At 44.9% G+C, this 25,932-nt stretch overlaps 1 protein-coding gene across 1 annotated transcript in view; it reads right to left on the minus strand.

Moving 5' to 3' along the window:
* The window catches only part of LOC124804650 (eye-specific diacylglycerol kinase), an 879,337-nt gene that overhangs the window by 239,103 nt on the left and 614,302 nt on the right, over nucleotides 1–25,932 (minus strand). Inside the window, exon 3 of the mRNA XM_047264874.1 lies at nucleotides 21,961–22,164. Within this exon, the coding sequence (XP_047120830.1) occupies nucleotides 21,961–22,164 (204 nt within the window). The remainder of the gene's footprint in view (nucleotides 1–21,960; nucleotides 22,165–25,932) is intronic.

A 25,932-nucleotide genomic window follows, 5' to 3' on the forward strand; every position in this document is an offset into this window, starting at 1 on the left:
GATCATGGACACCATTTTTTCAGCACTGGCGGTTACCCGAAATTTTTTTGGTGGCGGTGAATTTGTGTGCTTCCATTGAGCTGACTGGCGCTTTGTTTCTGGATTGAAAAATGGCATCCACGTCTCATCCATTGTCACAACCGACGAAAAGAAAGTCCCATTCATACTGTCGTTGCGCATCAACATTGCTTGGCAACATGCCACACGGGCAGCCGTGTGGTCGTCCGTCAGCATTCGTGGCACCCACCTGGATGACACTTTTCGCATTTTCAGGTCGTCATGCAGGATTGTGTGCACAGAACCCACAGAAATGCCAACTCTGGAGGCGATCTGCTCAACAGTCATTCGGCGATCCCCCAAAACAATTCTCTCCACTTTCTCGATCATGTCGTCAGACCGGCTTGTGCGAGCCTGAGGTTGTTTCGGTTTGTTGTCACACGATGTTCTGCCTTCATTAAACTGTCGCACCCACGAACGCACTTTCGACACATCCATAACTCCATCACCACACGTCTCCTTCAACTGTCGATGAATTTCAATTGGTTTCACACCACGCAAATTCAGAAACGAATGATTGCACGCTGTTCAAGTAAGGAAAACGTCGCCATTTTAAGTATTTAAAAGAGTTCTCATTCTCGCCACTGGCGGTAAAATTCCATCTGCCGTACGGTGCTGCCATCTCTGGGATGTATTGACAATGAACGCGGCCTCATTTAAAACAATGCGCATGTTTCTATCTCTTTCCAGTCCGGAAAAAAAAATATCGGAGGCCTTAGAACTTGAATGCACCTCGTAGTTCCATTCATTTCGTATCCCACAACTTAGTTGAGATCAAACACGTTTCCTTCTCAGCCGGCCGGAGTGGCCGTGCGGTTCTAGGCGCTGCAGTCGGGAGCCGAGCGACCGCTACTGTCGCAGGTTCGAATCCTGCCTCGGGCATGGATGTGTGTGATGTCCTTAGGTTAGTTAGGTTTAATTAGTTCAAAGTTCTAGGCGATTGATGACCTCAGAAGTTAAATCGCATAGTGCTCATAGCCATTTTTGTTTCCTTCTCATTATCTGGTGTGTGCAGTCCGGTGAGAGTTCCTTTGAGCCACGTATATCCGTCGGCCCTTTTCCAGCTCCTCCCTGCAGCCCTTCATGCGGGCACAGCTGCCAGTGTTCGGAGGGCCTCTGAGACGTTTCGAGGCGAGCCTTTCCCCGAGTGGAGAACGGTGGGGATTTGCTACTCGGCGGGGCTGCGCCACTGCCATCGAGCGGCTGTGTAAATGTTTAATTTGCGCCGGAGAACAAAAGGGGCGCCAGACACAATGCGTAGCGTCGGCGCGACCCGGCGGCAGTGCGTCACCGAGGCAGAAGCAGAGGCAGCCGGCACAGGGCAGGAGCACGTGGCGCCGGGCAAAACAGGCGTTCAGAAAGCAGTCTCCAAAATCTGAAATTCATGCTTCTCCCCGCGGAAGCATTTTGAGTAAAATAGGACGACTATTTGCGAAAAATGGTGTAAGGTGCGTTTCTCATGCAGTTTGTCGCATACCGGCACAGCCTCACTATGCCAGAATGAAGCAAGTGCGAACTGCGTAGCGCAATCGGGACGTTAACGCCAACAGGTTAGTTATAAATTGCTGTCAACCTTCATATCGGAGATGAGAGGGAGAGAATCTCCTTGGTATGAAGCAAATAAGTTTCCTGAAAATAGGTTACCGAATTGCAATAGGCAGAAAAGATTGGTTAGTTTATTCTCACATATACGTATGTGAGGTGTTGGACCATAAACCCCTTAGTAAGATTTAGTCTATTTATTCGGACTTGCTGCTTCAAAGCAATTGCCGGTATATATAAGAAACAAGTACAAAGCAATCACTTGTTCTTGGTTAGCACTGAGATCTCTCTAAGTAATTGAGACAAAGACTGACAGCCTCTGTTCAACACTATTCCAATGAAACTCTAAAAATCCTACTTGACCTGCATTTCCTGAGTGTCCACCAGAGTCTATCACCACCGTCTTCTCGTAGTTGAAGTCTCTATCAGCTGTATCGGCTGCTACGGGCCTACTCGGCCCCGCTGGCGCCTCGCTGCGGAATCTCCAAACTGCCGGCACTGGCTCTGAATCTGCATCTCAATCTCTGCTTCTAGCTATTCCGCTGCCTGGCCTTTTATTTCGTTTCTCATGTACTTGGGTGCACACGAGTTAATTTGTTTCACACGACCCTTTCATTTCTAAGTGATCGGATTGCACAAGAATGCCTATGGTTCCACACGACACTTTTCGTTTCTAGCTGCACACAACTTCATTTGGTTCCACACAAGTCTTTTCCGCATGTGAGTGACACTCTCTCTTGCTGTATTATCGTCCTGGTGTTTGCGTCTTCCATTGTGCAAGTCTGATTCATGCTTCCTCTGGCAGGAAGTCAAACACTAATCTGATCAACAAGCCATTCTTGGCAGCCTCCGATGCTTATCTTGTCCCTACGTCCTGGTGGACTATTTCTTAATGTCGGCTGGCTGTTTGCCTATGGAGCCTGGACTCTTGTTTTGGCCACAAAAGCAAGAATAAAAATTAAAATTTTCTACGGTCACAACAAGTTTCAAACAAGCAATAATGACCTTTTTAGTACCAGGAGTAGTGTAAGTAGGCTGTTTAGGTTTTTATGTTGGTAACGCCACGTAGCGCCCTGTATGAAAATCACTGACTGTGCTGTGTGCAGTCTGTGGCTGGTTGGCATTGTTGGAATATTCGCTTGTGTCGTGTTGGGCAGTTGGATGTGAACAGCGCGTAGTGTTGGGCAGTTGGAGGTGAGCCGCTAGCAGTAGTGGATATAAAGAGAGTGATGCCAGAGTTTCGAGAGGTTGCTGTAAGTGGACGCTCTGGTCGTGCGTCCGCCAGAAAAATGAAATTTCTTAAGATGGATGTCATGAATTGATATATACGAGGGTAGTTCAATAAGTAATGAAACACATTTTTTTTCTGAAACAGGGGTTGTTTTATTCAGCATTGAAATACACCAGGTTATTCCCCAATCTTTTAGCTACACAACACTATTTTTCAACGTAATCTCCATTCAATGCTACGGCCTTACGCCACCTTGAAATGAGGGCCTGTATGCCTGCACGGTACCATTCCACTGGTCGATGTCGGAGCCAACGTCGTACTGCATCAATAACAACTTCATCATCCGCGTAGTGCCTCCCACGGATTGCGCCCTTCATTGGGCCAAACATATGGAAATCCGACGGTGCGAGATCGGGGCTGTAGGGTGCATGAGGAAGAACAGTCCACTGAAGTTTTGTGAGCTCCTCTCGGGTGCGAAGACTTGTGTAAGGTCTTGCGTTGTCATGAAGAAGGAGAAGTTCGTTCTGATTTTTGTGCCTACGAACACGCTGAAGTCGTTTCTTCAATTTCTGAAGAGTAGCACAATATACTTCAGAATTGATCGTTTGCCCATGGGGAAGGACATCGAACAGAATAACCCCTTCAGCGTCCCAGAAGACTGTAACCATGACTTTACCGGCTGAGGGTATGGCTTTAAACTTTTTCTTGGTAGGGGAGTGGGTGTGGCGCCACTCCATTGATTGCCGTTTTGTTTCAGGTTCGAAGTGATGAACCCATGTTTCATCGCCTGTAACAATCTTTGACAAGAAATTGTCACCCTCAGCCACATGACGAGCAAGCAATTCCGCACAGATGGTTCTCCTTTGCTCTTTATGGTGTTCGGTTAGACAACGAGGGACCCAGCAGGAACAAACCTTTGAATATCCCAACTGGTGAACAATTGTGACAGCACTACCAACAGATGTCAAGTTGAGCACTGAGTTGTTTGATGGTGATCCGTCGATCATCTCGAACGAGTGTGTTCGCACGCTCCGCCATTGCAGGAGTCACAGCTGTGCACGGCCGGCCCGCACGCGGGAGATCAGACAGTCTTGCTTGACCTTGCGGCGATGATGACACACGCTTTGCCCCACGACTCACCGTGCTTTTGTCCACTGCCAGATCACCGTAGACATTCTGCAAGCGCCTATGAATAACTGAGATGCCCTGGTTTTCCGCCAAAAGAAACACGATCACTGCCCGTTGTTTGCAACGCACATCCGTTACAGACGCCATTTTAACAGCTCCATACAGCGCTGCCACCAGTCGGAAGTCAATGAAACTATACGAGACGAAGCGGGAATGTTTGAAAATATTCCACAAGAAATTTCCGGTTTTTTCAACCAAAATTGGCCGAGAAAAAAAATGTGTTGCATTACTTATTGAACTGCCTCGTATATATATATATATATATATATAACTTTTGAACACTATTAAGGTAAATACATCATTGTTCGTTCTCTATCAAAATCTTTCATTTGCTTACTAGGCCTATCAGTAGTTAGTGCCTTCAGTAGTCTTATTTAGCTGGCAGTATTAGCGCTCGCTGTATTGCAGTAGTTCGAGTAACGAAGATTTTTGTGAGGTAAGTGATTCATGAAAGGTATAGTCTATTGTCAGTCAGGGCCATTCTTTTGTAGGGATTATTGAAAGTCAGATTGCGTTGCGCTAAAATATTGTGTCAGTTTAGTGATGATCATAATAAGTAAAGAGAAAACTGTTTGAGTACGTTGACTTTTACTCAGCTGTTTCAGGTTTTAATAGCACAGTCCTTCATAATTTTTCTAAGGGGACGTTTCAGTAGACATTAATGGTCATACACAGAATGAAACACAATGAGACAATTCCTTCCGGTCCAGCTGGGTAAGAACTTAACACGGTCAACACATGTTGATGAATCGATCAAATAATTCAGCTCTGCGTGTTTTTTTCGCTTTCTTTTTGTTAACCATTTAGCCACAGAAGTGGGTAGTTAGAGATTCGGCATACAGTATCATATAAACAGCATAGGCACTTAAACTTCCATAAATACCAGTAAACTTCACTGTAAGCTTTCTCACGCTGGATCCTTTGTGTCTCACATAAAAATGGGTATAAGCTAGAATGAAATTTTCACTCTACAGCGGAGTGTTCGCTGATACGAAATTTCCTGGCAGATTAAAACTGTGTGCCGGATCGAGACTCGAACTCGGGACCTTTGCCTTTTGTGGGCAAGTGCTCTACCAACTGAGCTACCCAAGCACGACTCACGCCCCGTCCTCACAGCTTTAATTCCGCCAGTACCTCGTCTCCTACCTTCCAAACTTCACAGAAGCTCTCCTGCGAACCTTGCAGAACTAGCACTCCTGGAAGAAAGGATATTGCGGAGACAGGGCTTAGCCACATATTTCATTCTAGAAACAACCCCCAGGCTGTAGCTAAGCCAAGTCTCCTCAATATCCTTTCTTCCAGGAGTGCTAGTTCTGCAAGGTTCGCAGGAGAGCTTCTGTGAAGTTTGGAAAGTAGGAGACGAGGTACTGGCGGAATTAAAGCTGTGAGGACGGGGCGTGAGTCGTGCTTGGGTAGCTCAGTTGGTAGAGCACTTGCCCGAGAAAGGCAAAGGTCCTGAGTTCGAGTCTCGGTCCGGCACACAGTTTTAGTCTGCCAGGAAGTTTCATTGGGTATAAGCTTCTTGCAGAAATAGGACAACACTCACGTACGAGAGGCCTTGGATAAGTACTGCAACACATTCTTTTCTCGGCCAGTATAGGTTGAAGAAAGTGCGGAATTTGTTGTGGGACAACGTGGAATATTCCCGCTTCAGTCCCTATAGATTCGGGAAGTTACGATGTATGGTCTCGCTACACGTAGCCTTCAAAATAGCGTCTGTGACGGAGGCACGTTTCAAGCAAAGGGGTGTCATTGAGTTTCTTTTGGCGGAAAACCAGAGCCTCGCAGATATTCGCAGACGCTTGCAGAATGTCTACGAGACCTGGCAGTGAACGAAAGCACAGTGAGTCGTCGGGGGAGGCGTCTGTCATCATCGCAAAAAAGTCACGCAAACGTGTCGGATCTCCCGCGTACCTGTCGGCCGTACACAGTTTCGACTCCTTCAGTGTTGGAACTTACGGACGTTTTTATTCGACTTGGTCAACGAATCACAATTAAAAATCTCGCTGCATAACTGGATGTCTCTGTTGGTACGGCTGTCACACTCATCCACCAGCTGAGGTACTCCAATGCCTGTGCCCGCTGGTTTCCTGGCCGCCTGAAATAAGAACATAAAGAGCAACGAAGGACGATAAGTGCAGAACAGCTTGAACGTTACGAGGCTAATCGTGAAAATTTGCTGTCGGATATAGTCACAGGCGACGAAACACTGGTTTATCACATCCAACTTTAAGCAAGAAAAAAAGAAGAAAAACCGTAAGAAAAAGTTCAAAATCGCACCCTCAGTCGGTAAAGTCATGGCGACAGTCTTCTAGGACTCTGAATGAATGATTCTATTTGATGTCAACTCTGTAGCGTATTTTGCTACCCTCAGGAAATTCGAGGAATGATTTCTGCATGTTTGTCATCACAAAGATGCAAACGGTCTTCTCCTTTTCCATGACAACGCAAGGCTTCACACAATTGTGTGCACTTCATTGGAATGTTCTTCCTCATACACCCTACAGCCCGGATCTCACACGTTCAGACTTCCACAGTACGCAATACGCGTATGCTGGAGAGGTTACTGATGCAGCGAGACCTTGGCTCCGTCGTTGAGAGTGATACCATACGGGCATACAGGCCCTGCCAGTAAGGTGGCGTTAAGGCCGTCGCATTGAATGCAGATTACGTTAAAAAATAAGTTTTTGTAGCAAAAGAGCGGGGAATAACATGGTGTGTTGGAATCCGGAATAAAACCAACCTGCTTTTAGAAAAAGAAATTGTTGCCTTACTTATTGAAAGCCTCTCGCACTTCGTTGTGGGCAGCTGCCGAAATAGGCCTGTCAGAGATAGAGGGGGTGGGGGGGGGCGGGAACTCCCCGCTCTGATCAAGGCTCTGAGAAACTTGCGGCATTGACTATCATTACGCGAACACCCCAGTATCACGTGGTTGAGGTCTGTGATCTCAGCTGAGTGGACATAGCAGTGCAGAGATGACTGAACATAGTTCAGCGTGTTATGCCCTTGGAAACATATCTGATTGTGCTGACCGAAAGACAAGAATATTGGCTTATTTTACGTATTTTGAATCCCTGTTGTCTTATGGAATTACCAGCTGAACTAGTGCAGCCACATTAAATAAAGTGTTTATTCAGCAGAAACAAGCATTAATAATATTGTGTTACGTAGGTAAGTGTACGTCTTGCGGAAGCTCTTTTCAAGGATCTTGAAATTCTGACTCTCGTAATGGTTTTTCTTGATAATAAAAACCATTTTCAGCTGGGCTGAGATACAAATAGTCACAACACTTTGCCTACTTCCAAGGCTCGGAATGGAGTTACGTTCTCTGGTGGCAAGATATTCAATAAATTCCTGTCTAACGTAAAGCAAGAAATTAAGAATCCCTACATGTTCAATCTGTATATTGAGCAAGCAGTAAAGGAAACAAAAGAAAAATTCGGAGTAGGTATTAAAATCCATGGAGAAGAAATAAAAACTTTGAGGTTTTCCGATGACATTGTAATTCTGTCAGAGACAGCAAAGGACTCGGAAGAGCAGTTGAACGGAATGGACAGTGTCTTGAAAGAAGGGTATAAGATGGACCTCAACAAAAGCAGAACGAGGATAATGGAATGTAGTCGAATTAAATCGTTTGATGCTGAGGGTATTAGATTAGGAAATGAGGCATTTAAAGTAGTAAAGGAGTTTTGCTATTTGGGGAGCAAAATAACTGATGACGGTCGAAGTAGAGAGGATATCAAATGTAGACTGGCAATGGCAAGGAAAGCGTTTCTGAAGAAGAGAAATTTGTTAACATCCAGTATTGATTTAAGTGTTAGGAAGTCGTTTCTGAAAGTATTTGTATGGAGTGTAGCCATGTATAGAAGTGAAACATAGACGATAAATAGTTTAGACAAGAAGAGAATAGAAGCTTTCGAAATGTGCTGCTACAGAAGAATGCTGAAGATTAGATGGGTAGATCACATCACTAATGAGGAGGTATTGAATAGAATTGGGGAGAAGAGGAGTTTGTGGCACAACTTGACCAGAAGAAGGGATCGGTTGGTAGGACATGTTCTGAGGCATCAAGGGATCACCAATTTAGTATTGGAGGGCAACGTGGAGGGTAAAAATCGTAGAGGGAGACCAAGAGATGAATACACTAAGCAGATTCAGAAGGATGTAGGTTGCAGTAGGTACTGGAAGATGATGAAGCTTGCACAGGATAGAGTAGCATGGAGAGCTGCATCAAACCAGTCTCAGGACTGAAGACCACAACAACAACAGTTCATTAATACAAATTATCTGTATGTGTAGGTTCAGGGACTTAAAGGCTCAGTTAGCTTCAGTACTTTTATATAAAGCTGTTTGAATGAAAGGTAAAAATCTGCTATAAATGGGACTTAGCATTTATATATGTAAAAAATATTTCCTCTGAAAAATACTTTTGCAAAAAAAAAAAAAAAAAAAAACACAAAGCTACAAATTTCAGATCAAAGCAGCTACATGGTAAAACTGAGGAGGCAGCAGATTCCTTAATAATTTACTAGATCACGTTAAGATGGCGTAACCGTGAATAGTGTCAGGCAATATGATGATATTCCGTGACGTCGATTGATTGCCGCGATTTTTCGGATGACAACCATTCAGCCATCTTCAGATGAATCTTTTGCATTCGAAATTGCTGTCTTTTGGTGGGAGTTGCGATACAGCGCCATCGGTTTAGAGAGGTCTAACTGTCCTGGTGCGAAAGTAAAATCTTCCTATCTTACAATTACACAATTGCAATGACCATCATTGCACAGCATGTTGAAGGTGTAGCGGGGGACTCGAAGTGCAATACCGCGCTTCGACGGCGGGAGGTCAAATGTTGTCGATAAGAAGTGACACGAGTACATTGGTAGTTACAGTGATGTACCAAGGATTGTACATAAATAGTGGCCGTATCAAATACTGTCACATTATGAGTCGACGTACCAAGGCTGTTATCATCCGAAGTGCGAATACGAGTCCTCGAGGATGGTAAGAGGAACTGGGTGGCGGTGGCAGTGTCAAAGTCTACATTTACATCTACATTTTTACTCCGCAAGCCACCCAACGGTGTGTGGCGGAGGGCACTTTACGTGCCACTGTTATTACCTCCCTTTTCTGTTCCAGTCGCGTATGGTTCGCGGGAAGAAACGACTGTCTGAAAGCCTCCGTGTGCGCTCGAATCTCTCTAATTTTACATTCGTGATCTCCTCGGGAGGTATAAGTAGGGGGAAGCAATATATTCGATACCTCATCCAGAAACGCACCCTCTCGAAACCTGGCGAGCAATCTACACCGCGATGCAGAGCGCCTCTCTTGCAGAGTCTGCCACTTGAGTTTGCTAAACATCTCCGTAACGCTATCACGGTTACCAAATAACCCTGTGACGAAACGCGCCGCTCTTCTTTGGATCTTCTCTATCTCCTCCGTCAACCCGATCTGATACGGATCCCACACTGATGAGCAATACTCAAGTATAGGTCGAACGAGTGTTTTGTAAGCCACATCCTTTGTTGATGGGCTACATTTTCTAAGGACTCTCCCAATGAATCTCAATCTGGCACCTGCCTTACCAACAATTAATTTTATATGATCATTCCACTTCAAATCGTTCCGCACGCATACTCCCAGATATTTTACAGAAGTAACTGCTACCAGTGTTTGTTCCGCTATCATATAATCATACAATAAGGCATCCTTCTTTCTATGTAATCGCAATACATTACATTTGTCTACGTTAAGGGTCAGTTGCCACTCCCTGCACCAAGTGCCCATCCGCTGCAGATCTTCCTGCATTTCGCTACTATTTTCTAATGCTGCAACTTCTCTGTATACTATAGCACCAACGTGTTGCAAGCCATGGCCGTGTCCCAATGGCGTCCACTTTGTCGCATCAGCGCCTAGCCTTCTCTCGAATGGTCGGCTTTAGAGGGACCATGTTTGCCTCCTCGTGCATAGTAACAATCCTCGCCGGTGGATAAGCACCGTATTTTTCAAGTGCTGCAGGGTCTGCATTCTGGAGGCACAAATCGCGGCTCACGCCGTGGAACCACAGGTGAGGCGAGAGTGGACAATCGTACGGTACAGACTTACGCTCGGTGTCGAAGTTCAGTTCCCTGCTGTTGAAAAGCGGATACAGTGCTTTTATTAAGTTCTGTCCCTCCTGAATGACGTACTTCCCCTGTCGGTGGAAGAGCAGTTTGTTATCCATCCAGATTCCTAGATGTATCCGGGAACTATGGGACCCGGACGCGTCCAATTGTGACGTTGTCGTGGAGGATAGGGCGCCGTTTGGTGAAGTAGACCGCCGTAGTTTTGGCAGCTTTGACGATAATGTTGGTAAACAGCAGGTCACTGCCGCGCCCACCTCCCTCTGCAGACGAAGAGTGAGCTGGTCTGTATTGCGGCCGATCGTATAGATCTCCGTATCGTCGGCGTATTGCGCCAGGTGGCAGTGTGGGATGACTGGCATGTCTTTAACATAAACATTTAAGAGGATGGGAGACAACACACAGCCTTCAGGGATGCCCACTGAGTTGCGACGTATGGGTTTCCTTGCTGAGTAAACAGGAAGGTCCTGTCGCGGAGGAAATCATCCACGATCTTAATATAAATATCCGGGATCTTAGCATAGATATCCGGGAATGGTACTCTGGACACTGCCGGTTCACATCTCTAACCTTATACCAAAACTTGGCGCGGAAAGGCATGCGCAAAGGAGGCTGCTACATGAGCGCCCAATTTGGAGTTGAGCACTGCCTTTGAATATGGCTCTATCTTCGAATATTGCTCCATCAATGGGCGCGCAGGCGCATGCGTAATGGTGGTATTACGTACACGCTGTCTGTCGGAATGCGGGTTCCGTAGTTAAAATTCAGTGAAGATACTAAAGAAATCACCATGCCTTCTGCAGTTGAAAGCCACCATCACGATTAACAAGATCCGCCACATGCCTTTTCGCCTTTAATAATTGAGTCCCTGAACGGTGTCGTCGAGGTCAAGATTCCCGTGACAAAATAATCCAATGAACGTCCTGTGGACTGCTCGGCAATGGCTGATTTACTGGTCTGCGAAGGGCTTGTGTGAGACCATGTTTAACGCACCTTTCACGTACTGGGCGTGTTCTGTGACAGTGCGCTCATGTAGTGCTATATTTACTCGTGCCTCTCTGCGCTAATATTTGGTATAAAGTTATCTATGTGAACTTGCAGTCTTTAGTGAAAAAAAAACTAACTTCAAGATGGCTGAATGGTTGTAAGCCAAAATCTCGTGGCAGGAAGTCGAGGTCATCTGGCTGCAGTCTCGAAACCTCATAGAACACTCTTTACGCCGGGAAAATTCAAGAATCACGGCACGGCAATGTTTCTTTTTAATACAAGTTAAGTTCCTAAAGTTATTTTGTCATATGTTAATGAGTACCGTCACTCGTTCCACAGATTCCTTCAAGGAAACCGTTGAATGATGTGAAACCCACTGAATTAAGGAATGAACGAATCAACCTCGATGCCGTCGAAGATCAGTACCCTCGCAGTTTCCATTAAGCACGAGATGGGAAAGTGAAAAGCTGGAATTTATCGTATTCTATGAAAGTGCAGTTTGACACATAAACGGTGTAACAACAAATATTACAAACTTCTATTCGGATCCGACACACTCAGACAAAACAAGTCTATACCACTCGGGTGAAAACCCTTCATTTGAAGTTACACTTGTACGATTATTTTACAGAGTTATCATCTTACAACATATCACAAATGTTGAAAATATCGTACACTTGCTTCAGTTTTGTCACCTCGAAGAAATAAAATTACTTAATTTTTTGGCTGCCGATGCATGTCTGCAGTCCTGGGATATATAACGATCCCCGAGCTACTGTACAGGGTGTCCCAAAATAAATGAAATTTTTACATTTTTTAACATTTGAATTTTTTAATTTATACACTGCTATACGGAATTCTGGGCCCTGGTTTCAAATGATTTTGACCGTGTTCTGTGCGAATCGATGGCACTGGATAAGCGCAAAGCGTCAAAGAGGTGCAGAAGGTTGCGTTCGAATCGAGCAAGTACCCAGTCCTTAACTGAAAACTCTACACATTAAAAGGAAACGTTTGACTGTAGTGATTTTTGATTTTGCCTGTCAGGATAATGTTTGGTAGGTGCGTGTTTTTTTTTCCTTCTTTCTTTAGTGGGGTCTTTTCTAGGCTCTACGACGGCAAAGCTCCAGTCACAGTGAATTTAAATCCGCCACCTCCTACAACATGCTTTCACTTCATGTCTTGAAAATGGTGGCCAATTTTCCCGCAGAATTACTGGCATCTTCGAGAGCTATATCTCACTGCAATCCTTTAAGTTTCTGCAAAACGGTTAGAGGGTTTACACATGAACAAAAAATGGTTCAAATGGCTCTGAGCACTATGGGACTCAACTGCTGAGGTCATCAGTCCCCTAGAACTTAGAACTAGTTAAACCTAACTAACCTAAGGACATCACAAACATCCATGCCCGAGGCAGGATTCGAACCTGCGACCGTAGCGGTCTTGCGGTTCCAGACTGCAGCGCCTTTAACCGCACGGCACACATGAACACTATATGTTATTTGGGCGCAGAGCGAGCAGTAGAGGCAATGATTCAATGCGTCATGCTGTAGTAGAATCATAACCACCACCACCACCACCACCACCACCACCACCACCACCAACAACAACAACAACCATTAGACATCCACTACTGGATAACCGTCTGCTCCAGACTTATCCACGCCTTACGATATTCACCCCCAAGCACCCGATGTTTTCCTGCACGTTTTCTACTGTCAACCACCAACATTCCATTACGTACTACATACTGAGTATTAAAGCAATGAATCTGTTGTTGTGTTGTTGTTGCTGTAGTCCAAAGACTAGTTCAAACTAGCTTCCCACGCTAGTCTATCCTGTGGAAGCTGCTTCATCTTCGGATAACTTCTGCAATCTACAATCGTTTTATTTACATCGAATGTTGGTTTCCCTGTACAATTTTTAACACCACACTTCTCTCCATTAACAAATTAACTATCCTTTGGTGTCTCAGAACACATTCTAGCACACTAATCCGTCGTTTAATGAGGCTCTGCACTAATTTCTTTTCCCTCAAATTTCAGTGTGGCTGCATTAGACTCCTAAGCTCCTCTTCTAATCTTCAACTTCCTCCTGTAGTGCCCGCATCTCGTGGTCGTGCGGTAGCGTTCTCGCTTCCCACGCCCGGGTTCCCGGGTTCGATTCCCGGCGGGGTCAGGGATTTTCTCTGCCTCGTGATGGCTGGGTGTTGTGTGCTGTCCTTAGGTTAGTTAGGTTTAAGTAGTTCTAAGTTCTAGGGGACTGATGACCATAGATGTTAAGTCCCATAGTGCTCAGAGCCATTTGAACCATTTTTTGAACCTCCTGTAGTACGGTATTTCAAAATCTTTTATTGCCTTCTCGTCCAATGTTTCTTTCAATTTTGGCCTTGGTGTGTCCAGTGCAATGCGTGCGCAGTGCTGTCCACGTACGATTTTGAAACGTGTTTTGTGCTCGCGTATTATGACACTCCTGGAGACCTAAAATCTCCTGCGTAGGTACCAACATGTGTGCCGAATACAACGATCGTGTGAAACCCAGCTTGCCCTGTTCGTCCACGAGGCGCAGAAAGCAGCAGATAACAGTGCACAGGTTGCTCCTGTGTTGCTTGACTTCCGGAATGCGTTCGATGCAGTGTCGCACGGTCGCCTAGGTAATGTAATAACAGTGTACGGAACATCTGCCCAGTTGTGTGACTGTACTGAATAGCTGACAGGACACTGCATGTCATTCTTAAAGGAGAGAAATATTAAATACATGACCAAGTTGTATGGTTGCGGTTTTTTTATGCTTGCTTATTCTTGAATTGAGAACAACTGTGTGAGGCGAAATGACAAGTTTAATGTCGTAATATTTCTCACCAAATTACGGCTTTTCACACAGTTTTCAACTCGTCAACATAAAAACAGCGCAATGGATAACGCATCTTGCCAACATCAAAAATTGAAATAAGTTTATACACAACAATGTTAAATATTAACTCTCTGAAAGAACATTAATCTTAAGCACTATATTATTGGAAGTTTCTTTACAAAATTGCTCTTACACATATGTTATGATGTTGGTCAGTACTACGAAAATCGTCCGATTCCGGCTCAAAGTTCGGTACTATTTAGGATGACGATCAAGTCTACGGTGGGTGGTTAGTCAAGTGACAAATTTGAGAGCAAGATTACCCAAGGCCGCTCGAGTTTACAGTGGACGCAAGCTGGTGAATCAACAAAGTTAACGCCTCTGCACGCGGTATTTACCTTAAGCTGCGACATGCTGTTGTCTGCAAGGCCGCTCTCTCCCTGTGAAATTCCTCCAAAACTAATCTGGCCTTTGCTGAACTTTCCAGCACAAACTTTCCCTATGTTTCTCGTTATGCAAGAAAACATGTACTCAGCCCTAATCTTATCATGTGGCGATATACACGCGCATGGTTGGAGCAGCATGCATATTATAGTGCCCTCTCAGTTCTCGCAAGAACAGTTAACTAATTTGGCTGGTTGGTTTCTCCACAGTTAGAGCTAAACGTTGCTATACCTAATTTTAGCTGGAGTGTAGCCGCTGTGAACACAGTGTCCACACCAGTTTCTTCTCTGCGTCATACGAAGCGTTGAGCGCTCAGTTCTGCACTTGACGCCAGTTCAGAGAAGAGTCCACCAAAATTTCTCTCTTGTCCTACTCGTGGCAGAACTGCCTCCCTCCACTTGGGTTCCTTTTTCACGTCACTGCTTTTTTCGACCAATAGGAACGTTGCTCTCATTTTATAGAAACACCCTCTTCCAATCGCAACGTCCTTTCTATCAAACTGAATCGAAACTTCAGTGGTTTCCTCTTTCCTAATGAGTTTCCGCCAATCGGACGTTTTGTGCCCGTTTTAGATGCCTAAAGTACATTGACCTTTCCATGTGTCGCACTCGTTGGACGAAAATGCGTCACTTGCTTTTGTTCATATCCCGTTGGAATTTCGAAACGAAGTTTTCTAAAGCTGCTTCTCTGCTCTTGTACTGTTGCCCTCACTACAGGCGGCCCTCCAACTTGAATCACCTGGCCCGGGGTCGCTGTCCTCTTTCCTGCCACCCCTGTAAGTGGTTGCCGGTGTGACTCCCACAGTGCGGTTTTGCTACGCCGTTGTGGAGCTGGCTTTTCAATACTAAAAGCGACTCAACTCGCGTTCCCTGTTCTACCTTCCGCTCAAAGACATACATTGTATGGGAATGGCGTGTTAATTACTGTCGATTGACTGTCATCCTTTTTGCATTACATATTGATAGCCAAATGATCTCATAACTGTCGAATTACGTCAGGTATCATTTTCACCTTCTCATTGCGATTTGTAAAGGTCTCATGTAAGGTGCGAATCTGACCATTTATTCTGCCACCTTACAAAGTAGATAATGTCAATAGTTCCATGAGGCTTACTGTGGCTAGTGACGTATATCGAGAAGTCGCAATGCTAGAAAATGTTAAGCGAAATTCAGGAAGACCTGCAGAAAATCAAAGCTTGGTGCAAGGACTGGCAGTTGACCCTAAACATAAACTGATGTAACGTATTAGTCACATATTGGCAGAGGAGACCTATTACTGTATGATTACACGACTGTATAACAATATCTGGAAGCGGTCACATCCATTAAATACCTGGGAGGTTGCATACGAAGCAATTTAAAGCGGATCGATCACGTAAAACCAATCGCAGATAATGCAGATTCCACACGGAGATTTTTTGGAAGAATCCTCAGTAAGTGTAAACCACCCATAAATGGGGCACCTTAAAAGACGCTTGTTCCACCAAATCGTGAAAACTGCTAGTTAGTCTGGGATCAAAGACTGCCGGAGGAAAGAGAGAAAAACCTAAAGAATAGTAGTGCATTTCCCTAAAAGTTCAATCAGAAAGCGTGGAAGCGTCAAGAACCAGCTCAGCCTTCGTGTGGCGCTTGCTACAAGAGAGGCATTGCCATCACTGTGTGATCTGTTAAAATTCCGGGAGCGTACTTCCTTGAACAATTAACAAATATACTGAAAATGTAGTGGATGAGGTGCTGACGGAAGTAAAGCTGCGAGGATGGGTTCTGAATCGTGCTTGGGTACGTCAACGGTAGAGCGCTTTCCCCCGGAAGGGAAAGATCCTCTGTTCAAGTCTCGGCAAGGTACACAGTTTTAATACCTCAGGATGTTTCATATCAGCACGTACTCCGCTCCACGAAAAGAGCATGATTGTAGAATTAAAAGCATTAGAACTCACACCGAGGCTTGTGTGTGTGTGTGTGTGTGTGTGTGTGTGTGTGTGTGTGTGTGTGTGTGGAGGGGGTGGGGGCGCAGTGACAGTGCACACAATGCATGCTCCCGCTGTTCACTTTAAGTTGGCTTGCGGAGTATACTTGATGTAAGAAGGGGTGTTGTGAGGTGATGTGCAGTGGTTCAAAAGGCTCTGAGCACTATGGGACTTAACATCTGAGGTCATCAGTCCCCTAGAACTTAGAACTCCTTAAACCTAACTAACCTAAGGACATCACACACATCCATGCCCGAGGCAGGATTCGAACCTGCGACCGTAGCGGTCGCGCGGTTCCAGACTGAAGCGCCTAGAACCGATCGGCCACAGCGGCCGGCTGACGTGCAGTGGCAAAGGACCGTGTATTACATGACGCTTCAGCGAATAGCCCCATTCTGCCAGTTCTCTGTGTAGCGCAAGCATCAGGGAGCATGTGTAACATTTAGGGCTCATTTTCATGGGGGTTTAGATATGGCGAAAGCAGTTATCCACTGTCTGTTCGTTATGCGTGGCATAAAGCAAACACGAGAAATGTTACGTTAAGAAACAACAGAAATACTTTTCCGAACATGTAAATTTATTCAACATGCAAATATCCTCTAGTACTCTTCAACATTAACTTTAAATTCTGAATAGCCAACTCATTTGCTGTACATAATTTCGATCATCATTTAACAGCACATCAAACGTTCATCCAATCTATTTTATTTCTTACTTTGAGAAATATGATTTCATAAAACATTTCACCAGCTTTTGTAATTTTTTTATTTTCCAGATTTGTTGAGAAAGAAAAGAATGAATGTTTTCGTAATATTCAATGTTTAGTATTTTATTCGACCTCCATTTTAAAAAGCAAATTATGTACCAACGCAACTCTTGTACACAAAATAACTATGCCTTTGAAGAGATGAACTGTTTGGCACTTCATTTGCTTTCCTAGCGTCTTGTGTTCTCTAAATTTCATTAATTTTGGGATTTATTCGAAGGAAGCCATTTTCACAATAAAATATGACACCAAAAATCTCTTTACGCGCAAAGTATCTAAGGACTGAAGAGAGAAACTTTTTAACATTCCGTTTGTGTAGCTATCAGCAGCTGTTTGTGAAATATTTCAATTTTCCCTCGAATCAGCAATTTAAGTTCTCTTAATTACACCGATTACTTTCAAGCAAATACACTTTTTTTTATAAACCACACCTCACCACGGTCAATTATATATTCCATTTGTCCGTTTGGCCATGCAAATATATACCGATGTTTTCCCTCAAATCACTAATTAAGATTTTCTTAATTAACCTGATTCGCTTCTAGGAATTAAAATATCTTTTTTTTTTTTAATTACACCTCACACTGGTGAATTTGTTATTCCATTTGCCCATTTTCCACTCTTTGTTTGACTATGAAATTTCGGATAGAAAACCACTGTGTAATCCGCTCAAACATTTGACCAAAACGTGACGCTTACCGCAACGTAGTGCTACCAGGACAGGCAACGACTGGACCATGTGTCGTGGGACTGCCACTGGCGACATAAAGTATTCTCCGCCCTTCTCCTCGCTGCCGCCTCCCTCCATGCTCACCAACACAGGTGCTTTTCACGTGCGTTAGGAGCCAGCAGGGAAATCTGCACAGGAAATAAGGCGCTCCTGAAGGCTTGCGCTGTTTGCGCGGCTAATATCGTCTCCCTGTCCCACGGCGCAGGTTTCCCAAACAGAGCCTGCGCCGTCGCCGACGACGCCAATGTGTGTGGCTAATCCGGAGGACCGGTCTGCGCATCTCATATCGTCTCCTCAGAGTTCTGCGTGGGCGGCGAGTCCCCGGTCCCTGCAGCCGCCACAGAGGAAAAACCGCCTGCAGACTACAAGCGGTCCCTGCCCGCTATCGGCGCTACTTTGTAACCTCACCCTGTGCCCGTGCATTGTGGATGTGACAAACGTGTAGCGTCAGAATTAATACAGGCAGTAGGGGATTATAAGCTGACTACTCTGAGGTAAAGAACTAACGAAACTTCCTGCCCGATTAAAACTGTACTCGGGACTTTTGCCTTCCGCGGGCAAGTGCTCTACCATCTGAGCTACCCAAGCACGACTAACGATCCGTCCTCACAGCTTCAGTTCTGCCAGTACCTCGTCTCCTACCTTCCAAACTTCACAGAAGCTCTTCTGCGAACATTGAAGAACAAGCACTCCTGGAAGAAGGGATATTGCGGAGACATGGCTTAGCCACAGCCGGGGGATGTTTCCAGAAAGAACTAACGGTCGGAAATATTAGTACTTTTCTGGAATGAACGACATAGCATTCGTGAATTTCTGGAATGCGATTCAAAAACTCTAATACGCATTGCGCCCCCTCCCCCTCCCCAGCCATTTCTTAACCTTCGAGATGGGATTAACAAAATAAAAAAGGGAAAAGTTATGATAGTTTCACTGCTTTAGGTTCTACATAGTACAACAACACGTGGAATGTTCATACAACCATTTTGAACTGCAGACAAGTGCTTTTTTGTGATGTAGTTAAATTCCTGTGGCACATTCGGACCGTCTTCGCTCTTGGCGAACCATCAGACACCTAATCTGCACTTTACTGTTTCGTGGTAGACCCGTATTGATAATACCAACTTTCGTCACTCGTGACGAATTTTTCCAGAAAAGCGTTGTGTGCGTTTCTTATTTTAGTCAAGTCGTAAGGCTTCGCACCAGCTTGCAACTCACCGATTTTCACATTAAGAAACGACTGTCAGAGGCGAAAGAATCGCAGAATCACAGATCGGCCTCCGCATTGAATCCCGAGCCTTTGTGTTTGTAGCTTAACACTCGGGGATACTAGGGGACCAATCGTTACAAGACTAACAAACTGAAACTACAACGGCTTACTGAACAAGTTTCAGAATCCAGTCTAAAATAATGTGGTCTAAGATTATTCAATGATGAATACTACAAATAAAGAAATTAAAAATAATCCTTGCAGCCAGAGGCTAATTTGTTTGTAAGTGCAAATCATCAGATGCCTGTGTTACCATTATATATATATATATATATATATATATATATATATATATATATATATATATATATATATGTGTGTGTGTGTGTGTGTGTGTGTGTGTGTGTGTGTGTATATAAACTCGTGTGCTCCAACTTACAGGAGGAATATAGTGACGGCAGCAATTTGCACCCTGTGTCTAAACTGCCCTGCCAAATGTCACACAGCTAGCCCGTAGCAGTTCCCGTCGTTCGCGTGTGGCCACAACCCAACACACAGACCAAATGTGTTCCCACCTCGGTGGATGGTAAAATACAATCTATCAGCGCTAAAGCAACAATAGCAGACAATCAGAACAATTTTCAACGAAAAATTTTCGATTTTTTGCATCAATCGTTTCAATCGTACTGTGGCAAGCATGGCTTACTGTAGCTACTGCTCACATAGATTCTCCTCTACGTTCATTGGCGGCGAGTTTGGAGAACTTTCCAACCCGTGTCGTTATTGCCTTCAGGTCATTTACACTGAAGAGCCAAAGAAATTGGTACACCTGCCTAATACCGTGTAGGGCCCCAGCGAGAACACGGGAGTGCCGCAACACAACGTGACATGGACTCGACAGATGTCCGAACTAGTCATGAAGGGAACTGACACCGTCAATATTGCAGGGCTGGACATAAGAGTATGAGAGGGTGGAGATCTCTTCTGAACAGCACGTTGCAAGTCATCCCAGATATGATAAATTATGTTTATGTCTGGGGACTTTGGTGACCAGCCGAAGTGTATGAACTCAGAAAAGTGTTCCTGGAGACACTCTGTAGCATTCTGCACGTGCGAGGTGTCGCACTGTACCGCTGGAATTTCCAAAGTCCAGCGGAATGCACAATGGACATGAATGGATGCTAGTGATCAGACAGAATGCTTACGTACGTGTAAACTGTCATAGTCGTATCTAGACGTATCAGGGGTCCCATATCACTCCAACTGCACACGCCCCACACCATTACAGAGTCTCCACCAGCTTGAACAGTCCTCTGCTGACATGCAGGGTCCACGAATTCATAAGGGCGTCTCTGTACCCGTACACGTCCATCCGCTGTATAAAATTTGAAACGAGACTCTTCCGACCAGGAAACATGCGTCCAGTCATCAACAGTCCAATGTCGACGGGCCCAGGCGACCGTAAGGCTTTTTGTCGTGCAGTCATCAAGAGTACACGAGTTTGTCTTCGGCTCCGAAAGCGCATATCGATGATGATTCGTTGAATGGTTCGCACGCTGACACTTGTTGCTGGCCCAGCATTGAAATGTGCAGTAATTTGCGGATGGGTTGCACTTCTGTCACGTTGAACGATTATCTTCAGTCGACGTTGATCCCGTTCTTGTAGGATCTTTTTTGCGGTCGCAGCGATGTCGGAGATTTGATGTTTTACCGGATTCCTGATATTCACAGTACACTTGTTAAATGGGTGTAGGGGATCACCGATACCTCGGAGGTGATGTGTCCCATCGCTCATTCGACGTCTATACCACCACATTCAAACTCGCTTAAATCTTGATAACCTGCCGTTGTAGCAGCAGTAACCTATCTAAGAACTGCGCCAGACACTTGTCTTACGACTCGTATATAGGCCTTGCCGACGCAGCGCCGTATTCTGCCTGTTTACATATCTCTGTATTTGAATATGCACGCTTGTACCAGTTTCTTTGGGGCTTCAGTGTATGATCAGTCAGTCAATAGCTGCAACCAGAAGCGGCGCTTCTGCAAATTTATTTATTGATAATCCTGTGTGTGTTCGTACGAGACGTTTGTGTAAATTGTCGAAAGACGATACCTTGTCCATATTTTCCGTGGTCGTGTGATTGGTGCGAAATTTGATTTTATCGGTGATATCTACACCTACATGTATACTCCGCAATCCACCATACGGTGCGTGGTGGAGGGTACCTCGTACCACGACTAGCATCTTCTCTCCCTGTTCCACTCCCAAACAGAACGAGGGAAAAATGACTGCCTATATGCCTCTGTACGAGCCCTTTGTGGTCTTTCTGCGAAATATAAGTTGGCGGGAGTAAAACTGTACTGCAGTCAGCCTCAAATGCTGGTTCTCTAAATTTCCTCAGTAGCGATTCACGAAAAGAACGCCTCCTTTCCTCTAGAGACTCCCAACCGAGTTCCTGAAACATTTCCGTAACATTCGCGTGATGATCAAATCTACTAGTAACAAATCTAGCAGCCCGCCTCTGAATTGCTTCTATGTCCTCCCTCAATCCGTCCTGATAGGGGTCCCAAACGCTCGAGCAGTGCTCAAGAATAGGTCGTATTAGTGTTTTATAAGCGGTCTCCTTTACAGATGAACCACATCTTCCCAAAATTCTACCAATGAACCGAAGACGACCATCCGCCTTCCCCACAACTGCCATTACATGCTTGTCCCACTTCATATCGCTCTGCAATATTACGCCCAAATATTTAATCGACGTGACTGTGTCAAGCGCTACACTACTAATGGAATATTCAAACATTACGGGATTCTTTTTCCTATTCATATGATCATATGATGTGAACCGTATCGTAGTGAGTGTACTCACCTTGCCGCACTGCTTGCACTTGCCCTTCTGGGAGCGCCGGTGGACCCAGTGGTGGTGGATGGAGGTGTGCTCGCGGTACTGGCGCACGCCCACGTCGCGGAAAGTCGGCTTGCACGTGAAGCGCACGCGGTCCATCAGCGTCGCGATGCAGCTCGTGTGCGCGATGATCTTGCACGCCGCGCACTTCATCCGCGGGCCGTGTTTCTGTAAACAACACACAGTGTCACTGTATTGGCCGGCAGCTGGTTACCAATAACTTCATTTCACGACAAATAATATCTTGCAGTAAATACATCAGCCATGAACGCCAGAAAAAAAAAGAAAAAATCGAGGGCAGCCAAAATTAGTCATGTCCAAGCAGGGCTAAAACCAGCAGAATGCTTACCAGTAGAACAGAACTTGGAATGGACTTCATGGAGGTCACTGAACAGGTTACGAACGGGCGTTGGTAAATCGAAGGACAACATAACGAAATGGAGATAGTTACAAGGGCCAAAACTTTCTAATGTCGAGAGGTAAAGACTGAATTTTTTTCTCTTCAGCGGAGTGGGCACTCATATGAAACGTCCTGGCAGATTAAAACTGTGTGCCGGACCGTCACTCGAACTCGGGACCTTTGCATTTCGCGATGAAGTTTTCTACCGACGAAGCTACCCAAAACACGACTCACGACCCGTCCTCACACCTTTACTTCCGCCAGTACCTCGTCTCCTACCTTCCAAACACAAAAGCTCTCCTGCGATCCTTGCAAGATTAGTTCTCCATTAAGAAAGGATATTGCGAAGACAGGGCTTAGCCACAGCCTGGGCTATGTTTCCAGAATGAATATCTTCTGCATAAGAATAAGGAAGTTTATAACGGTTCGCAGGAGAGCTTCTGTGAAATTTGGAAGGTAGGAGACGAAGTACTGGCGGAAGTAAAGCTGTGAGGACGGATCATGAGTCGTGCTTGGGTATCCCAGTCGGCGGGAGCCCTTGCTCGCAAAAGGCAAAGGTCCCAAGTTCGAGTCTCGGTCCGGCACAAAGTTTTAATTTGCCAGGAAGTTTCGAGAACTATAGACAACGAAACATCTGCGTGGGTGTTTATGTTGCCCACATTGTCACAACGAAGACACAAGAGAATGTGGTTTTGCTCGTTTCTGGGCAAAGACCGTCTGATTTCAATTTTGTGTGTTTATAAATGTATACATTGCTTCTGCCCTCTGCCAGGCACTTAAGTGTGAATTGGAGAGTAACCATGTAGATGTAGATATAGATGTTTCCTTACTTGAAATTGTATATTTGCAGAATCCTACGTCTGTGCTCATGACTCGAGAAAATAAATAACGACGAAAATTTGTTGACCAAGTTGACATCTTGGAAAAAATTAGGCAGCTATAGGATCGCCAAAACCAAATTAGTTCTGAAAGATTGTCTACTGAGAACATTTTCAAAAAGGACCTACACGTTTATCCTAACAAATTTTCTGTTGTTCATGAGCTAAAGCTTTAAAACTAACCCAGACGTCATTGTAATTCAGTACATCTATACAGAACAGAAGTCTTAACCTCTCCATATTGGGAAGACACCTCTCAAGAGCTGCTCGGATGTTCCCGCGGCGGCAGTTAGCTCGGCAAATTCATATGGACGCCGTCAAACTGGGAATTCCCCTGCACACAAGAGTCAGGAACGTTGTGCAGTAGCTAAAGTTGTATGTCAACATCGCAGAGCATTCGCAAGACTTGGGCATCCATTCTAAGATTGAGCCATAGCTACAGCAATAATTGACTGATTCTACAAATACAGACCAGCAACTGATACTAGAAGAAGAAACTGCCGACAGTCATTTTGTAACTGATTATTTGTATACAGTGTCAGTCGTTTGCCCGATTAGTTATTTATTGCCAATGAAGAATCCCACAAAACTTTTCCAAATCACATATGATTGCCAGTTATTAATGTCCTCAGCAAAAGAATAAGGAACTTTATAATGGTTGGTTTACATGCAGTGACACTACGCAATCAAAAATTAAGTGTTGACGTAACAAATGAATACGTAATTATAAACATACTAAATAACAATGTACTTGGTTAAATAGCTGGGCAGCTGAAGGCCAAATAAACACACTTTGAAAAAAGCCAAATGTCACGTGATCTCATTTGCTTGTGGTTTTTAAATGAAGTGGTACCAGGACAAAAAAAAGGGTTCAAATGGCTCTGAGCGCTATGGGACTTAACTTCTAAGGTCATCAGTCCCCTACAACTTAGAACTACTTAAACCTAACTAACCTAAGGACATCACACACATCCATTCCAGAGGCAGGATTCGAACCTGCGACCGTAGCGGTCGCGCGGTAGCAGGACATTTGGACTCTCAGATTTTACTTCCTCTGGTGTGTAAAGAATACCAAAGTACCAACATACACGTTTCTTTTTGCGCAGAAGAATCCAGCGGAGTTGTGAAAACTGTCTGAACTCGCCACCCCCCACACAGCTGCTAGCTTCCGCACGAAACCTAAGGCAAGTAACCTACAGGGTTATTACAAATGATTGAAGCGATTTCACAGCTCTACAATAACTTTATTATTTGAGATATTTTCACAATGCTTTGCACACACATACAAAAACTCAAAAAGTTTTTTTAGGCATTCACAAATGTTCGATATGTGCCCCTTTAGTGATTCGGCAGACATGAAGCCGATAATCAAGATCCTCCCACACTCGGCGCAGCATGTCCCCATCAATGACTTCAAAAGCATCATTGATGCGAGCTTGCAGTTCTGGCACGTTTCTTGGTAGAGGAGGTTTAAACACTGAATCGTTCACGTAAGCCCACAGAAAGAAATCGCATGGGGTTAAGTCGGGAATGCGTGGAGGCCATGACATGAATTGGTGATCATGATCTCCACCACGACCGATCCATCGGTTTTCCAATCTCCTGTTTAAGAAATGCCGAACATCATGATGGAAGTGCGGTGGAGTACCATCCTGTTGAAAGATGAAGTCGGCGCTGTCGGTCTCCAGTTGTGGCATGAGCCAATTTTCCAGCATGTCCAGATACACGTGTCCTGTAACGTTTTTTTCGAAGAAGAAAAAGGGGCCGTAAACTTCAAACCGTGAGATTGCACGTTAACTTTTGATGAATTGCGAATTTGCTGCACGAATGCGTGAGGATTCTCTACCGCCCAGATTCGCACATTGTGTCTGTTCACTTCACCATTAAGAAAAAAATGTTGCTTCATCACTGAAAACAAGTTTCGCACTGAACGCATCCTCTTCCATGAGTTGTTGCAACCGCGCCGAAAATTCAAAGCGTTTGACTTTGTCATCGGGTGTCAGGGCTTGTAGCAATTGTAAACGGTAAGGCTTCTGCTTTAGCCTTTTCCGTAAGATTTTCCAAACCGTCGGCTGTGGTACGTTTAGCTCCCTGCTTGCTTTATTCGTCGACTTCCGCGGGCTACGCGTGAAACTTGCCCGCACGCGTTCAATCGTTTCTTCGCTCACTGCAGGCCGACCCGTTGATTTCCCCTTACAGAGGCATCCAGAAGCTTTAAACTGCGCATACAATCGCAGAGTGGAGTCAGCAGTTGGTGGATCTTTGTTGAACTTCGTCCTGAAGTGTCGTTGCACTGATGAGTGCATTTCAAGCACGACGTACGCTTTCTCGGCTCCTGTCGCCATTTTGTCTCACTGCGCTCTCGAGCGCTCTGGCGGCAGAAACCTGAAGTGCGGCTTCAGCCGAACAAAACTTTATGGGTTTTTCTACGTATCTGTAGTGTGTCGTGATCATATGTCAATGAATGGAGCTACAGTGAATTTATGAAATCGCTTCAATCATTTGTAATAGCCCTGTATATATCGGTGCGTGAAAACTGTTAAAGAATGTTGCTGATAGAAGCCAAAGTGTTACCTCGCAGAATTACTGCCACGTGACGAAGACATCTGGTACCTGTGCACTTCGCGACATACTCGCTGTGACAAGGAATTTCGAGGA

The sequence above is a fragment of the Schistocerca piceifrons genome, chromosome 7 (assembly GCF_021461385.2).
Source record: "Schistocerca piceifrons isolate TAMUIC-IGC-003096 chromosome 7, iqSchPice1.1, whole genome shotgun sequence".
Lineage (NCBI taxonomy): Eukaryota > Metazoa > Arthropoda > Insecta > Orthoptera > Acrididae > Schistocerca > Schistocerca piceifrons.